At 41.0% G+C, this 18892-nt stretch overlaps 2 protein-coding genes across 3 annotated transcripts; one reads left to right on the top strand and one right to left on the bottom strand.

The window, feature by feature from the left end:
* Positions 1–417: 417 nt before the first annotated feature.
* Positions 418–11214, top strand: esf1 (ESF1, nucleolar pre-rRNA processing protein, homolog (S. cerevisiae)). 2 transcript variants are annotated; one of them, XM_041933201.1, is made up of 13 exons: positions 418–470; positions 1494–1930; positions 2605–2960; positions 3045–3158; positions 4317–4426; positions 4595–4747; positions 4853–4967; positions 6144–6540; positions 6819–6946; positions 7821–7911; positions 8203–8294; positions 8405–8560; positions 8972–11214. In XM_041933201.1, exons 2-13 carry the CDS (start codon positions 1516–1518, stop codon positions 9305–9307), a joined length of 2463 nt encoding a protein of 820 aa, XP_041789135.1. In that variant the 5' UTR covers positions 418–470; positions 1494–1515; the 3' UTR covers positions 9308–11214. The 2 variants fall into 2 exon arrangements, with proteins under 2 accessions (XP_041789135.1, XP_041789136.1); XM_041933202.1 differs by having other exon boundaries at positions 433–466.
* acaa1 (acetyl-CoA acyltransferase 1) lies at positions 9525–18626 on the bottom strand. Its single transcript, XM_041933203.1, has 12 exons — positions 18387–18626; positions 17925–18018; positions 16449–16506; positions 15885–15964; positions 15755–15797; positions 15570–15668; positions 14744–14824; positions 13596–13786; positions 13334–13513; positions 13109–13164; positions 12622–12767; positions 9525–12517 (listed from the first exon to the last, which is right to left on the bottom strand). The coding sequence occupies exons 1-12, from the start codon at positions 18558–18560 to the stop codon at positions 12442–12444; spliced, it is 1278 nt and encodes a 425-aa protein (XP_041789137.1). The 5' UTR covers positions 18561–18626; the 3' UTR covers positions 9525–12441.
* Between the last annotated feature and the right edge of the window lie 266 nt (positions 18627–18892).

Here is an 18892-nt window from a genome sequence, read left to right as displayed (position 1 = left end):
GATTGTTTCTAAAATTAAGCAATTAAATGCTTAATCCATAAAATGTCAGAAAGCAGGGATAAATCATACACTCTACACTCACCCAGGGTGATGTATTCACGTGCCTTGTTTTGTCTAGAACATTAAAAAAAGCATTTTACAAATATATAAAACGGTGAACAATAATTAATAAGAAGTTAGAAACACAAACACTGATATATCTTCCACACAAAGTAACTAGGGATGATTGACTAAAATATTAATTATGTATGCTAACATTGTGAAATATATGTATTATGTGTAATCATAGCCTTTTGATTGATAACAGGCGAAAAGTCATTTGTTCTTACCGTTCCTGTACCGTGGGTGCGCGTTTTACCTCGTTTGTCCCACTTCGCTTGCTTTATCAAGAAAGGGGCGGGATGACAGAGAGGTCACCGAAGAGTTGCATGCTGGGAAAACACGTGTAGCCGAAGACCAGAGAAGTGTTGGTAAAGTTTTATGGTTATTGTTATTTTTAAACAGTATTTTACTAATTTTTCAGATATATTTCACAGGCGTGTGTTCAGTGTTGTGCAGTGTTAGCCGCTGTCTGGTTTTCCCGCCGTTAATGTCGTTGTTCAGACATTTTGTTTACATGTCAAGGCGCTGTGGAGCCTCATGAAACTGAACCACAGGCGAGAATCACAGACGCTTCACGGAGTCTAAGTCCAGACCCCACAGTTAAAACGGGTCTGTAGTTGTTTTCCCAGTGAATAGGCAGCCCTGTCTAAGCACTCTATGTGTGCTCAGGGGGCCATTTGTTCCAGTCCAGATTTAGTGAGTAACATCAGCTGCAACACATACTTTCATCATCGTTACCGAATTTTAAAAAGAGCCCGGTTGCCAGGTTGTCTAGTTGGTGTTCATAATAATGATAATGATTCTCAGTTGATAAATCATTCTACATGAAATCTACATTTTTCTGCTTTGTAGACGTAGACAACAGATTTGTTTTTCAAGATTCTGGTTTGGTGTCTTTTCAAACGTTTTTAATACTGATGCCAATTAATACCCGATTTTTGTTCCCAATACCAAAAAATACTTTTTCAGTAATTTACTTGGGAAATGTGAGCACATTTTTCTTTTATGTATAATAAAAGTTGCCAAACTTCTCAATTATTAAATGCGATACAAATCTTGTGTGTCTGCTGTTTGCTGCTGAGCAGGTAGAGAACAGCTGTACCTGAAAACCAAAACTAGGAGCTAAAAGAGGCTGAAAGCTCCTTAGAGCTATGACGGAAACTGCAGAGTTGGTGTTATCTCTCTGTGGGCTCGTCAAAATGACCAACACCGCTCACATTACATATAGTGATTTGCTCTATTGTTAATTTAAAAGTATTGACTATTTCATTAGAGGCTGAGAAAAGTCTAGGATCAGGTCATTGGAATAAACACACATATACAATAGGAGAAGGAGGCTTAGTGCTCGTTGTCCGTGTTACCCAACAGTATGGCCTGTTTGTCTTTGTCAGGTGACACTTCAAGTTTGCCATCATGTCGTCCAACAAGAGCCAGGACTGCGATGAGCGTTTCCTGCGGGTGCGGAAGGATCCCAGATTCTGGGAGATGCCAGAGAGAGAACGCAAAATCAAGATTGACAAGCGTTTCCAGTCCATGTTTCATGACAAGCGCTTCAAGGAGAAGTACACAGTGGACAAGCGAGGCCGTCCCATTAACCAGACCTCCACAGAGGACCTGAAGCGCTTCTACAAAGTCTCTGACTCCGAGGACGAAGACGATGAGGAAGATGTAAAGAGCAAGAAGGTGGCAGAGGGCAAGAAAAAGAAAAAAGTGAAGGAGAAGCTGGTGAAGGCTGACAGAGAGGTGAAGAAAGGAAAAGCAGTGCAGAGCAGAGATGGTAAAGCTAAAGCAGAGCGGCCTGAACAAGGTGTCAGAGTTGTTGAAGAAGGTGAGTAGATCTTTCTGATTCTCACAGATTGATTGATTGATTTGGATCACCATTAGCTGTGGCAATGCCAAAACTATTCTTCCTGGGGTCCATACAACATCTTTACAATGTATCAATGCAATTTGCATCATATACAATATAATCCACATTCAAATACAACATAAACATAAAGAAATACACAACACAAATACAACACACAACACAACAATACACGGACAATACAAGACAGCTCCCCTGGTCAGACAGGTCTGCATGTATATTGATACAACACCTGCCTGCAGTGCACCCAGTCCTGTTTGTCAGGACACTTACATGTTGTCCACCAGTGAAGTCTGTGCTCAGTGATTTTACAGTCCAAGAAGGTTGAATCTGATGTGTTCTTATAATATGACTGATTTGATTCCATGAATCAGGTTTCTTGTTTTTTGGCCGAATCCTGACGCCCAAACTCCAGACTCACACACTGAGCCTTAATCAAACAAGCTTTTTATTTCAGTTACTCAGTTAATTGTTTGACAGACAATTCATCCTAACTGTTTAATAATCAATGAAGTGCTTGCAGAAGTGATTTGCGAGCATTTGGTGGCAGCTTTACAAACAGATGTTTAATTTGTGAGTCTTACAGGCCTTTGTATGGGCTTGATTTTTGTAATGCTGCCTATTATTTTCCTCAGATGAGGAAGATGAAGAGGAGCAGCAAAGTGCAGAGGAGGATGATACTGACTTGGGAGACAGCGTTACAGCTGACAGTGAGGAGGATGAAGATGAAGAAGAAGAGGATGATGATGAAGATGATGATGCAGAGGAGGAGACTGATGTGGCGAGTGGATCAGATGAGGAGGAGTCCGGTCTGGATTCGGAAGAGGACAGTGACAGTGGGCCGGATCTGGCCAGAGGGAAGGGAAACATAGAGACAAGCTCAGATGAAGACGACGAGGACGACGAGGTGGACGCCATCCTGAGGAAAGAAGAAGAGGAGATCGAACATGACTGGGGAGATCTGTGCAAAGACGCTCCACGCAGTGAGGAGGTGAGGTGGCGTCTGGTGAGGACGTTTGCTCGCTCGACCAGGAAACATTTTAACATGCTTTAACTGTCAATGTTTGTGTGTCAGGTTTCTGCCCGACTGGCTGTCTGCAACATGGACTGGGACCGGATGAAAGCCAAAGACCTGCTGGCTCTGTTGAACTCCTTCACACCCAAAGGGGGGGCTGTGCTGTCTGTTAAGGTAAAGCTGCTCTGAAGTGGTGGGAGCTAGAAAGCAGATAAAAACTGTTAGACACCCTGTTAAAAGTTTTTCCTGTGAACACATTTTAGCAGGTTTTCTGTTCACTTACAAATGTCTGCAGAGTGTCCTACAGTCCCAGCAAGCTCCTTCAACTAGTTTGGGCTGCCTGAGAAGCAAAACACAGGGGTTAAATGTTCAATCGCTACCAAAGCTTAAGGTAGCAACCACAGGCGACTTAAATGACCGTATCTGCATTCATTAACTCAGAACAGCCAGTTATTCTGTGGCATGTCTCTGTGCTTCTGTTGTCATGACGCCTTTATACATAATGATAAGATGGAGGTTTATAGATGATCCTTGCAAGCATCAGTTTACAGTTTGTGCAGTTGTCATGACGACAGAGATATATATCCACTCTGCAGAGTTTTTTTTTTATGTAGCTCAGTGTCCAAAAACAAGAAAACAAATCATATTTCCAGAATCGTCATTAATATGGACCTGGCTTAAAGGGGGCACATAAAGTGGGTCAAACTGTTTTCCTCAATCATTCCACCATAATCAAGATGGTGGACTGCAGTGGTGGAGGAAGTATTCTGATATTCACTTCAACAAAAATACTAATACAACACTGTAAAACTACTGCATTGATGAAATATGACTTCTGTGAAAGTGTAAGAATCATCATCATAAAGATTATGAAAGATAATAAGTTTTCATTATGGATTAATTATCTGATTATTTTCTCCATTGATTGATTGATTGATTGTTTGGTTTGTAAACGTTCTGAGAAATGTGATCACAATGACCCAGAGCCCAAAGTGACAGCTTCACAATGTTTGTTTAGTCAAACCAGCAGCCCAAACCTCAATATTCTTACAAATACATAACACTTTGTATTAAAGTCATTAAAGAAGCAGCAAATCTTCATGTGTGAAGCTGGAACCATGAAATTTTCTTTGAAAAATGATCAAAATAGGTAATTTTCTGTCAATCGACTCAATCAATCTGTACTGTTTAAATTGTTGTGTAGTTTGATTAATAACGAAACCTCAAAGTAGAAAGTGGCATGGAAAACTTTGTACTTAATTCTGATACATTCCACAGCTGAATGTTGTCTGTAAGTGAGATTAACAGAAGTGCATGCTGGGTATTGTCCAGATCTACCCATCAGAGTTTGGGAAGGAGAGGTTGAATGTGGAGAAGACTCAGGGACCGCTGGAGCTGAGAGCTCTGCCTGATGACTCAGAGGACGACACTGAAGAGGAGAGGTAACATACACACACACACACACAGACACACACAGATTTACGATTAGTCCCTTTTACCATAACCTAACCCTGCATAAACACCTGAGATTACACAGGTGATTCAGTTCACACTGATACAGGAGTGTGTTCTACCTCTCGATTTAAAGTGTGTGTGTTGTCTCCTCTCAGGGTTTACAGAGAGAAGATGCGTGACTACCAGTTCAAGCGGCTGAAGTATTTCTACGCTGTAGTGGAGTGTGACTCAGTTGACACAGCTGCTAAAATCTATGGGGAGTGTGACGGCTACGAGTATGAGAGCAGCTGCTCCGTCCTGGACCTCCGGTCAGAGTTAAAACATGAGAGCACCACAGACTCTTTAACTTAAACTAGAAGAGAAATGGTTCAAAATCTGACACCCTTTTTGAAACTGAAACCCCCTCTGAACAGGTTTATTCCTGACGATGTCAAGTTTGACGAGGAGCCCAAAGACGTGGCGACGGATGTGAATCTCTCGGCCTACACACCCAAACTGTTTACCTCCACTGCCACAACAACATCAAAGGTACAAAGGCTGATAGTTACTGTCAGAAAAGTGTCTCAGTTTTAATCGCATGGCTGGTTGATAATTATGTCTGTATGGGATTTTTGTCAATTAGCGATGATTATTGTTAAAAATATAAATACTGGCTATATAAATATTTACCTGCAGAGAGAAACAGGCCTTTATTTGAGGAGACACACAATTATTTCTGGTTTCCCCTTGTTTTAGTAATGTAACTAAGTAGGTTTACTCAAGTGCTAGTATATAATACTATTTTATCATTATATTAGGTTTTTTTTTTCTCTAGTTACCATTCAGATTCTGATTAATAATACAGAATACATTAAACAAATAATGTATTCCTATCAGTTAGGATAAAACTATTGATCCATTGATGGAATTCACAAGGTAAGCAGCAGTGTATAGAATAATTAAAATTAGCTCTAGATATACAAGCTTTGTGATAAACACATTAATGCATCAATAAGTATATTTCAATAATATGATAAAAAATATTCCAACAATAAGTTCTTTCACTTTTGTTCTTGAAGAAGTTCTTGTACTTTTGCTTGAAACAGAGTATTTCTACACACTTGTGATAGTGCTTCTTTTAGTAAAAGTACTTCTTCCACCTCTGATTGTAAGTATATTTTAGTAAGAAGTATTCATGCTGCTTTTGTTTGGATGTAATGTCGAGGCACATTCGTGTTTACTGTTTGTCTCTGTAATTTTAGTATAATGATGTTTCCACTGATTCCGTCAGTGCAACAGAGTCGTGTCAGATTCTCTTTTTAGTAAAAATGCTGCTTTAGTTCGCCAATGACTTCCAGTTGCTTCTACTCTGACAGTCGTAGCTCCTGCAGCAACACTTCCTGCACACATTTTTCACATTAAAAGTCTTCAATCAGCTCAGAGAACAGAACCCCTCTCTTTCTGGTGGTTTTTGAATGTTAAAAGACTGCTGAGTTTCAGTAACAGCTATGCAGCTAAACAGCAAACAGAAAAAAATGTCAGAGCAGGAATTCAATGGTAAATGAAAAGAGTTTCTGTGTCTGTATTTGTTTAAGAGGTGATGCAGCAGCCCTCTGATGTAAAGTTGAGATTAAAATGTGATGACAATAGAATGATGGACAGAACTTCACAATTAAGATCTTTCATTTGGGACTGACGTGTCCGAGTGTGTGTTTAACCAATCAGGTGCAGCTGACGTGGGATGAGACAGACCACGACCGCGTGACCGCCCTGAACAGGAAATTCAACAAGGAGGAGCTGCTGGACATGGACTTCAACGCATACCTGGCCTCCTCCAGCGAGGAAGAGGAAGAGGAGGGCGAAGGAGGGATTGATTTTGGAGAGGAGGAGAATGGACACGAGGACAATGCAGCAGGAGGTGAGACAGTCCTGAGGAGGTGTGATGTCCTTTTCAAAGAGCCCAGCGTGGAGACGAAACCCCAGAGGGAGGAAGAGAAGAAGAAGAAGAAGAAAAGCGAGGAGCAGATCTCCAAGTACAGAGAGCTGCTGAAAGGTATCCAGGACAAAGAGAAGAAGCTGCAGGAAGACAAAGACATGGAGATGGAGATCACCTGGGTGCCAGGTAAGATGAGAGCTCTTTGAGTCAAACGTGACTGTTGTTTAGATTGTTCCCATGCAGCACAGCATTACTTAAAACCTCTCATTTTACACCAGTAATGCATAATTTTTCTTATAATAGGTGATTAAGACCATGCAAAGGAACTCCTTCTCTGCCTCCTTCAGTCTTTCCCTCACTAGAACTGTTTTAATGTGTTTACAGCATCTACATGTCGATAAGCGGTTCTGTTCACAGTATGAGCTGTCGTTGGTTTATTAAATGTATATTTTGTGTACTTGCAGGGCTGAAGGAGACGACGGAGCAGCTGGTGAAGAAGAAGTTGGAGGGAAAGGATAAGCTGACACCGTGGGAGGAGTTCTTGGAGAAGAAGAAAGACAGGAAGAAGCAGAAGAAATCTCAAAGAAAAGAGGCAAGTAGAGCAACACAATTGTCCCTACAGAGGTAACAAGACGGGCATATAGACTCCTGTGTTGATTTCAGATGGAAAAAGTGGAGATGTTCCTATGTTCTCCCTCAAAACTCTGCCTGTGTGTTTTCATCAACGTATTTCATCCACATTTTGAAGTTTCTCATTAGAATACATGGATGAAATGACACAATTCAGAAAGAATTTTCTCAGTTTCACAAAAAACGTTTATACACTTGCTTGAGGAGGTTTTTGCTTTTTTCCAACAGGAGAATTGGCGCCACCTCCTGCTTATCTCAATGAACCAGCTCATATAACAGTAGCGGATGGAAACAAGCATTCATTCACATTTTCTTTTGCTGATTTTCTTCAAAATTGGTTTGAATTTGCGATACATTAAGATCAAACGCAGCTTCTGTTCAGTCTGCACAGGATCTTAGAAACAAGTTTAAAAATGAGTTTTAGTGTCTTTTTTTATCATCTGAATGTGATCCCAGCGTCCTTTAGCACAGACGTTTGTGCTTTGCCTTCCACTGCTGTACTTCTTTTAAAATGTGGTATATTACTTTACTTTATACATTCTGTGAATTCTATGTTTAACTTTATTTTCTTGCTATCATTCAGTGGATTTTATTTTCCATCTTATTCATTCTGTTAATTCTATTTTCATCCTCCTATCTTTCTTTTACTATTATTATAATCAGGTGGGTTTTCTTCTCCATCTTATTTGACATTGATTTTGATCCCTGTATTTATATTCATTCTATGTCTATGTCATAAAGCACTTTGAGCTGCATTTCTCATATGAAAAGTGTTATACAAATAAAGTTTATTATTATTGGTATTATTATTGATCCGTTTTTTTGTCTTGTATCAGGGCGAGAGTGAGGAAAATCTCAGTGACGACGAGCTTCCTCCAGACATTGATCTCAGTGACCCCTTCTTCGCAGAGGAGCTTGCTGCTACAGGTGATCAATACTGCCAATTAATCAATCAGATTAATCATTCACCAATCACAGCAAGGGGTTTGTAGGACATGCTTATGTTTTCATCACCTCTTTTTTTTATCAAACTGCACTATATATAATAATATAGATAATCTAATTTCTTTGATGCTATATGTCAGATCAGAGTCAAACTCACTGTAGATTATTTCTGTATATTATTATTGAGAAAGCCTTAAAGCTGTAGAGTATTGTGTTGTGCAGCATGCAGATCATTTGGAAAGTACAACATCAGTGTGTCTGATGTGTCTGCAGACATGAAGAAGAAACAGAAGGGGAAGAAAAAGAAGCAGCAGGAGAAAGAGGAGCGGACAGCTGAGGAGGAAGAGGAGCTGGAGAAACAAAAGGTCAGAGTTTAATCACAGTTGCACGGCTGCAAATGGAGTCATCACATCTGTGAACCTGTGGATCAGAGCTCATACTGAACACGTAAACCCGTTTGTGTGTTTGTGAGCAGGCGGAGATGGCTCTGCTGATGGAGGACGACGGCGACGAAGCCAAACACAAACACTTCAACTACGACAAGATCGTGGAGCAGCAGAACCTGAGCAAAAAGAAGAGGAAGAAGCTGCTGAAGAAGGGCGGGGAGTCACTGGAGGATGACGACTTCCAGGTCTGTTTAATGGTTTAATGTGGGACCGCTGGTCCAGAACCCCAAACATTAACTGACAGATAAGTTAGGCATCAGTTGACCCAAATTTCAAAATCACGTTTTCTCACGTACTCGTAGTGGTCGTTAGCCATGCAGTTGGCCCCATTTAGCTTTTATTAGCAGTATAGAAGTATTGACACATTAAACACACTATAATGTAGTTTTAAGCGCACAGATTACATAAATGTGACAAAAAGTGGAGTTGATAAAATACTGACCGATAGCTTGTGCAACACTGTCTCTCTCTGCTGGTTGGTTTTCATAGGAAGTCTGTTTTCTTTGTTGTTCAATGGCTGAAAGGTACACACTTTAAACGTGTCCACGGTTGTGTCATTTTGTAACAAACCCTCTCTTGTCTGTCTGTGCGTCCAGGTGGATGTCAAGGACCCTCGTTTCCAGGCCATGTTCACCTCCCACCTGTTCAACCTGGACCCGTCCCACCCCAGCTACAAGAAGACTAAAGCCACGCAGAGCATCCTGACCGAGAAGCAGCGCAGACGAGAGGAGGAGCAGCGGCAGATGGAGGACACGCTCAGCACCGCTGGTAAACAGGAAGCGACAGGAAAGAAACAGGAAAATGACTCTGACCCTCCATCAGTCGATTCCGCCTCGAAGAAATCGATGGACCCCAGTTTGTCTCTGCTCGTCAAGTCGATTAAAAGCAAAACAGAGCAGTTTCAGGCTCGGAAGAAACAGAAGTTCATGTAGGTTTGACTCAGCTTTTCTACAAGAGAACAAAAACTGTCCTGGACTGAGACTCTGATTCCTTCTAAAATCACAGATGTTGACAGAAGCAGTCAACAGTTTCTCTCCTGAAGACACAGGATCTGGACTGCTGTGTTTCTGTTTCATGTGTCGGACAGGAAAAATCCCAAGAGAAGAGAAAACGAGCACATTTTTAGTAAAAACTGATCTTGATGCCTCTGATCACATTGAAATGTTTTATTTGTACACACAGAAAATCATTATTGTAAAGACATTCTTCACAGCTCAGTTTTACAAAGCTCTACAGTTATTTAAAAGTCATTGCAGTTTCAGAAAACAGTGACAGACTGAACCTTGTGCAAGAACAGATTTCTTATGTGGCACATATGAGCGATTAAGACTGTTTGTGGCATCATCAGGTTTCTCCTGCTTCATTTTAAGATCAGATCAGATTTGGTATCAGCAAATCTCAGACTGGGGCCATTCCTGCCTTTCCCTCTTTATTTCTCGCAGTGCTCTGATGTCATATCATTGGCAGCATATTTTCTAATCTTTTGAAAAATATTTTGAACGACAAAGTAGTGCTGTAATATGACTTCCGACTCTGCTAATTAGTTTTTGTTTGCAGATCTCTGACTGCAGGACTTCCCACAAACAGCTGCAGAACAGGCAGATTTATGAGACAGTTTCTAAGACTAGGATCATGTCAGTAATGAAGCTCAAGTTTGTCCAGTCAGTTTGTTGAACCTGAATCATACAACGTTCAGGATATGAATAAGAGAATGTTCTTGCATGAGGCTCATTATCTACAGATCAAATTAATTTCCAAACAGAATTACTGTTTGGTCTCAGATTTGACAGATCATGCTGGCTTCATAACATCCTCAAACACTTCCAGGAAATCAAACTCAGGATCTTTACACATGAATTCATGATCAATGCAGCGAAAAATCAAGGTTTTTTTTTGTCAGCCTCGAGAGAAGAGCTGAGCGTCAGTGACAGCTGACAGCTCGACTGGGTAAACATTCATTTTTTTACATTGATGACAGTCTAAAGAAAACTCAGTATGAGCCTATCACCTGCAGCTCTGTATTCCTCCCTGCGCAGAATATGTCCATATCTCATTTTGCACACCTGTTTTTACTGAAGACTAGCCCTGCTAACAAAGCTCTGCTAATTTAATGACTTCCTGTAGCTGTTTCACAATAAAAGCCTGTTGCTTTACTGTATCTGACAGTATGCTGTGGAAGAAACTAGCCTACATCGCATCAGTTAGAAACAGAGCTTCACAGACACTGGAGCCATCAGTTTAACACCTGACAGGACTTGTTGCAGATACAGGTTGGACGGTTGATTAAAGCAGGATAAATCTGGTCCTGGAAAAACTGCTGAAGTGGTTTGATCAGCAGCATGAAGCAAAGGCACTTAAAATATTTGAACTGTATTAACACCTAAAGCACAGCAGCAATAGTTCAGTGGGAGATTAATGTAAAGATTGATTAAAACCTCTCTGGAGCCCTGTTCAGATCTGTAACACTGCTGGGCTTATCTGTTAAATCGAACAGCATTTGTGCAGTTATGAGCTGTTATTAATGTAGTGAATACATTTAGCTTCTGGTGTGGGAGAGCAGGCAGGTTGTACTGCAACATGCTGTTAAAGGACAAGTTCACGATAACGCACGATATCAGTATTGCCCAGTAAAGGCTTTAGAATTAAATATCGGTATCAGCCTGATAACGCTTTAATTATACACGTGGTGAAAGTATTTCTGGGGGGCGGAGGTTTTTTCAAGCATCTGAAACAAAGTCGCTATCTGCAGCGTCAGTCATGTGACGAGGAGCCAATTCACATTCCTTCAACACTACAAAACGAACTGTCCATCTTAAGAGCCTTGGTCCTGATCATTATGATAAAATTTGTGAAGAACAAAGAGAAACAGCAGCAGTTTTCCTGTGATTGTGTGCGTTTTGAAAGGCACTGTAGTTTGTCTGCATCTGCCAGTGGGCCATCATGACAAGAGCGGACTTAATAATATGTTCATTCCACTACCGTACAGACTGGATGATCTCTGCAGTGAGGTGGAACAAAATATGTTCATATATCAGCCAAAATGAGTTGGGAAATATTGACTCAAACCCAATATCATGCATCTCTATTCACAGTTATTCAAATCAGTCTTGGAAGAACAGTCATGTGACCATGTGAACACTGAAAAAGGTTTTTCTTGCTCTAACAAAATCCACAGTCCTCATTCTGTAAAAATGTATTCACAAGTCTATCTGATACTGAAATGTGGCTTCAGATGGTCTGAATTAGACAAATCAAGTGGAAATCTGCCAAAGAATGCTGTAACTGCACTAGACATCTGTTTGAACTGTCTCGCTCAGACTGAAGCCTCATGTTAGCTTTACATAACTGAGGAGTTTGTCCCCCATCACTGACACTGAAATCACATTAAGGAGCAAGAGGAAGCAAGAGGTTAAGGTGTTCATATGCTCACCTGACCGTTCGAACCATAAACACGGTGAGGCGGCCCTTTAAGCTGCTCTCTCATCAGAAGGCACAGACCAAATTCCAGCCACGTTTTTCTGGAATTAGTAAAACTCTGACGGCCTGCGTAAGTATTTAATTCCTGGTCTTTTTTAATTGGTCGCCATGCTGTATAAACATCACAGACTCTTGGCTGGGGGGCGGCCGATCGGATGATTTTACATTCTGATTGATCTTGAAGGCGTCCACGGTCTACTTTTCAGGCGAATTGTAGAGATAGCGGTATTTAATGGCCTCTTCCTCGGGTAAACAGCAGCATGGAAGGATGAGGAGCTTGTGCCAAAAATAAACATCCGTGATTGAGAAGGTTACATTTTTTACTATTTGAATTCTGAGCACTTGAAAAGTGGTACTTTGTTATCTTCTAGCTTCTGTTTACACCTTCAAAGTAAGGTTTTAATCACAAGATGCGTGAGAATTTCAAAATTTAGAGAAAACATCACAGTTTAGATCACGATCTGCGATGATTTTTTCTGTCCAGATCACACACGTCTTCTACTCCCAGTATATCTAATCTCAGGCAGATTACCTCAGGTAGACATTTACAGATTATCCATCATGTTGACCAGTGATTGGTGGTCTCCTCCTATGGTCCGGGGTATTCAAAGACAGCAGCAGCTCCCATCCCGGTACCGATGCACATGGACACGACGCCGAACGCCCTGCAGTCAGGAAAACACCGGAGGGGATAGTTGGAGGCACGTTTTAATCACCTCGTACGTGTTGTTAACAAATGGGGAACATTGGTGCTGCGGCTGAGACGAACCTCTTTCCTCTGCGTCTGAGCTCGTTGAGCAGCGTCACCACCTGTCGAGCTCCGGTGCAGCCCAGAGGATGACCCAGAGCGATGGCTCCTCCGTTAGGATTCACCTTCTCCAACGGGATTCCCAGCTTCTCCACACAGTACACCGCCTGAGCAGCAGTAAAGGGTCAGTCCAACCACATCACACAGTAAAACAACAGGAAACATGTTCCCACGTAGACCACCTGGTGTTTATCTCCACTTCTTCTCAACAGTCTCTGTGACTCTGGATGATCCACAATATGTCCACTGTGGTTTCCCTGGATTCACAGTAACTGATACTGTTTCTCCAGAGACTTACAGAATTACACTGATAACATTTGATTTGTTTCAATATAAGGTCAAGTTTGAATTCTGTGTTCAATTAAAAAGAATCACATACTCTAAAATACAAAAAAGTGACTCCTGAACATACACAGAAGGAATCCTCTAACTGTACACCTGAACTTACCTGACTGGCGAAGGCCTCGTTGATTTCAAACACATCGATATCAGCCACAGTCAGTCCTGAGGGGGAAACAGGTTGACACTGTGACTGAAGGACAGCAGACCCTCTGTGGTCATCATGCGAACATGCTGAGATTTAATCCTGCGTAATGCTGAGGCTCACCTGAGGGTGGCGCTTGATCTAAATTTATCAATTCAAAGCAAGAACTTCACTTGTCTGAAATCTCACCAGCCTGCTCCAGAGCTGCAGGGATGGCGAACGCCGGTCCAATACCCATAATATCAGGAGGGACCCCCACTACTGCACTGGCCCTCAGGACCCCCAGGACCGGCAGACCCAGAGCCTCAACTGCAGACCGGCGACCAATCAGCACGGCCGCTGCTCCGTCGCTCACCTGGCTGGAGTTACCTGAGACAGAACGTGTGTGTGTGTTTGATTGATAGGCACTGGGATGAATCAGTTCACCTGTTGGTCCCGGATGAAGGCTCACCTGCTGTGGTGCTGCCGTCAGGTCTGAAGGCTGGCTGAAGTTTACTGAGTCCCGCCAGAGTGGTTCCTGCTCTGATGCCATCGTCCTTAGCGACCGTCACCTGCCGCTCTTTACCGTCGTTGTCTACCAACTTGGTGGTGATGGGAACGATCTCCTGCTGGAAGAGACCCGAGCTCTGCGCCCGGGCAGCTCTGTGGAGGCAGGTTGATAAAAACATCACAAATATGGAAGAAAATGTTTCAAAGCCGTATTTTCACATGACTGTGGAATTTACATAATACTCAAGTACTGTACTCGAGTACCAGTATGAAGTACTTGTACTTTACTTGACTATTTTCTTTTCATGCAACTTTCAGCTTCTACTCCACCACATCAGAGAGTGAAATATTGCACTTTTTACTGTATTATTTTACAGCTTTAGTCACTAGTCACTTTACACATTAAGAGGTTATAACATTTAATGTTTTGTTTTAAATGAAACCACCAAACAGTTTATACAAGCACATCTGAAACAATTAGTCAATGATGGTTTCGGTCATTTTTCCTGTAAAAACATTTCATGTTTCCAGCTTCTCAAATGTGGGAATTGCTGCTTTGACTTTGAATGATTTGAATGTATTTGTACTAATGTTGAGGTTTGGACTGTTGGTTGGACTGAACACACATTGTGAAGGCGTCACTTTGGGCTGTGCGTCATTGTGACCACATTTGTCACTATTTTCAGAATCTTTACAAACCATGATCAATCGATTCATGGAGAAAATTATCAGCAGATTCATCCAGAATGAAAAGAATCATTAGGTGCATTCCAATAGAAAATAGTTGAAAATGAGCTCCACCTCAACCAACTCCAACAGTAAAATCCTGCTTTTACATGAATGCATGAGTCACAATAATCTCATGATATCATACAGTAATAATAATAATAGTAGAACAGTCACAGGGGACATTTTACTTCACTGAGTACTTTTACTTTGAATACTTTAACTACATTTTGCTGATCATGCTGACATACTTTTACTGAAGTAACATTTTTGATGCAGTATTTTGACATGTATTAGTGTGGTATTAGTACTTTTACTTGAGTAAAGGATCTGAATACTTCCTCCACCCCTGCAGACAAACAGATCTTAAAAACTTTGACTGACTTCTGCTGAGAACTGAGAGCGAAGGCGTCCTGTTTTTCTCTGGAGACTCCGAACCGCTCCGCGACGTTCTCTGATGTGATGCTGCAGGAACAAACACACAAACTGAAATGAACTGCACCTCAGCGGCCTGAAGGCCCGATCACAATGAAACACAAAACGTTAACAAAGTGTGAGTTTGACAGCAATTTTGGGATTATGTCACTTTTTTGGGCTACGATAAATATCTTGTTGAACAAATGTTAGAGCTGTAGGAGTGCAACAACAAAATTTCAAGATTATGACAAATTTCAGGATACAATAATTTTCAATCAGATTTTGGGGGTTGTGATGACAAATCTTTGTGGCACTTGGATGTTTTCCAGATTATATAAATAATAAATTTGGGGCTTTATCAGAAAATGTGATCTTATCGCCATTTGGAGGTTAATCACAAATTGGAAGTAGAAAACTATAATTTTAGAAGCTCTACAAGTATTTCTGGGATTTAAAAGAAAAATCAGGATAAAACACCTTTGAGATCACATCAGATTTTGGGATAATACATGTTTTAGTTGGGATTATTTAAATATATTTAAAGAGTGATGTAACAAAGTGGAGATCAGAGATAATTCTGAGAAGGCTGTAATTACTTCTGGTATCACAAAGTATATATTTGGAACAATATGGCAGATTTTTGAGATTTAGGGACAAAAAAAAAATTTATGGGATGCTGACAAATAACTTTTTGCCACATTAAATTTGGGATTAGAGCCTTCAGTTCAACCTAGTGACCTTCAAGCCTTCTCTGAGTTATAGAACATGAGAATCCTGCAGCATGTGGTCTCACCCCATCGGGATGATGCAGTCTCTGGCCTTGTCGTTGTCCATCAGCCTGGAGCTCAAATCTCCTGGATTACCTATAGAACGCAGGGACATGCTCTCCACACTGACACACACACACACACACACACACACTGTTAAAGTGAAGAAACATGCTTTAACTGTATTTCTTACAGTTGTAACATAACTCACCCACATGCGAGGCCCAGGTCAATGGATCTGCTCCTGATGGCTCCTGCACAAACAGGATAAAAGTAAGGTCAGCGGTGGTCTCGTGCTTTGTTCAGGTTGTAAAAGGATAAGCGAAGAATCTTGTCTCTACCTGCTATGTTAAACAGAGCCTGCAGTCCAGAGGAACACTGTCTGTTCACAGTGTAGACCGGCACCGTCTCTGGAAACCCACTGAAATTTAAACGGAGCAGTGAGATGCTCTGACTGAATGATGGAGAATCAGAGCAGCAAGACACTGTGACTCAATGACAGAGGATCAGAGCAGTGAGACGCTGTGACTCAATGACAGAGGATCAGAGCAGTGAGACGCTGTGACTCAATGACAGAGGATCAGAGCAGTGAGACGCTGTGACTCAATGACAGAGGATCAGAGCAGTGAGACGCTGTGACTCAATGACAGAGGATCAGAGCAGTGAGACACTGTGACTCAATGACAGAGGATCAGAGCAGTGAGACGCTGTGACTCAATGACAGAGGATCAGAGCAGTGAGACGCTGTGACTCAATGACAGAGGATCAGAGCAGTGAGACACTGTGACTCAAGGACAGACAGAGGATCAGAGCAGTGAGACACTGTGACTCAATGACAGAGGATCAGAGCAGTGAGACACTGTGACTCAATGATGGAGGATCACATTGTGGAGGATCAGTCTCACCTGAGGAAGTGAGCCACTCGGGCCATCAGAGCACCGGCACCAGGCTGCAGAACATTACCTGCAGACAGTTAAAGTGGCTCAGTACACAGAGCATAAGAAAAAACAAAACTTTATCTTATGACTGTACAAAGTCAGAACTCCTGAGCCTGTGTAGCAAATGTAACTCTTTATAGACTAAGTTCAGGTAAGTACTGTCTTGTGTGCAGAAATAAAATAGTCACATTCCAGCCTTTTAATACTAGATAAACTATGGCTGCTAGTCAGTTTTCCCTAATAGAATATATCTTAATATCTTTGAATGGATTTGTTTTGCAAACATGGTTATTTGCATCAAGAACATGTTTCACAATCAGTATTGGATGAAGTGCTCACATCTTTTACTGATACCACAGTGTAGAAATACTCGGAATTACATTAGAAAATCATTTAAGTACATAAGTATTGCACCAAAATATACTTTAAGCACTAGAAGTAAAAGTACCCATTAATTAGAATGGCCAATTCCAGAATATTATATATTACTAAATTAATGATGCATTCATGTGTTTGTTGCTTTGATATTGAAGCTGGTGGAGATCATGTTTTACTGTATACTCTTTCGAATTAAACCAAAGGATCAAAAAAAAATTTTTTCAAAATGTAATAATACATCATCATTTATTTCTTGATTATATTTTGCAATCTGCAAAGTAACTAAAACTGTCAGATAAATGTAGTGAGGTAATAGGTACAATATTTCCCTCTGAGATGATGTGACGTGTAAAATACCTTAAAACTATACTTAAGTACAATACTAAAACAAATGTGTTTAGTTACCCACTGATCTTTCATTATGTGATTTCTACTTTTTACCTTGGCTGCCTTCTGTTCATGTGATTAAATATAGTTTTTATTTCATTTTGAATGCATCTTCACGTCAGATTCTGAGTGTAAACATCAGAGACAATGATGGAATCCCTCACGTGGGATTTATTTAATACATAAATGAGCATTTTGTTAATAAGACAAACACATCACACTGGCAGCGTTTTACCACACAGATGAACTGTTACACAGGAAGTCTGCGGCAACTTAGTTTTACAGCAGAGGAGGAAGAGCTTCTCTCTGGGTGAATAACAAAGCTGCCATTCAGGGCTGCAACTAATGAATGTTTTCATTATCAAATATTCTGCTCATTAGTTATTATTGATTATTGATTGACTGTTGCTCTTGCTGAGCTTTCTTTTTTCTTTCTTTTTTTCCCTGTTAAAGGGTTTTTCATGGAGTTTCTCCTGACCTGAGTAAAGGCTTTAAGGACAGTGGCTGTCAGATGATGAACAGACTGTAAAGCCCCTAGAAACAAACTGTCATTTGTGATTCTGAACTGCATCAATAAAGTTGACTTGACCAGGCTGAGGGTGAATCCTGAACTCAGTCATTCATGACAAAGTATGAATGATGTGATAGCCGATGTAAAGAATGAAAGTCTTGTCTTACCCACACAAATGTCCCCCAGCTTGTTGGGTGGCAGTCCAACATCTTTCAGCACAGCTGTCATCACTGCACTCAGCAGCTCGTCAGGCGTTGTGTCCTGCAATAGTTGAACAGACGTTTAGAGGAAGCAACTCAGAAAAAGGCTGATTATTTAATTCATTATAATATGTTCTATTTCCTAAACTGTTTTTTACAGAAAAAAATAATCTGAAAAGTAACCAGTAAGTCAATCTGTCTGATAAATGCGGTGGAGTAAAAAGTACAGTGGTTGCCTCTGAGATATAGTTGAGTATTGAGGAGCATAAAATGGAAATAATCAAGTAATTCAAAATAAACAGTTAATGCTAAGTACATGAGTAAATGTAGTTCCACCGCTGCTACATCACGATAAGGTTGCAGGTGATGTAGCTTTCTCCATCATGACCCTTCAGCAGCACTGGCAGGTGTTCAAGTTGAACAAGTTACCTTTAACGCTCCTCTCTTAGCTTTCCCGATAGCAGTCCTGAGTCCATGAACCACCACCACGTCCTCCGGACTCCTGCCGGCTGCTGAGCCGCACTCCGCCCTCCGTAAATCCCGTCTGGACCCTGAGGGACCGGAGGCACCCAAGTGTCCCGAGATTATCTTTAATCTGTGCATTTTGTCGACAAAACAAGCAGAGTTTAGTCTGTGACGGTGGGGCTGTTTGAACTCTGCTCGCGACTGTCACCCTACGTCACTTCCTTGTTTTGATTTTCTGGACGGAAAGAGCGGATGGACAAACTACAGAACAGATTTTCTTTTTTAATTCTTCACTGGATTTATCTGACAGCTGAATAATATTTTTAAAAAATCTAAAAAGAACATATAACTTACAATGAATTGTTTTAAGTACAGTAGATGTTTACAACAGGCGTCACCTCCGCCTGCTGTAACATCATGCTGCTTAAATATGAACATTAGTGCTATGTAATAACACAGTGGTGAAAGAA

This window comes from Chelmon rostratus, chromosome 3, assembly GCF_017976325.1.
Source record: "Chelmon rostratus isolate fCheRos1 chromosome 3, fCheRos1.pri, whole genome shotgun sequence".
NCBI classification, from domain to species: domain Eukaryota; kingdom Metazoa; phylum Chordata; class Actinopteri; order Chaetodontiformes; family Chaetodontidae; genus Chelmon; species Chelmon rostratus.
The sequence above is the reverse complement of the archived record's forward strand: the minus strand, read 5'-3'. Positions and strand labels throughout refer to the sequence as shown.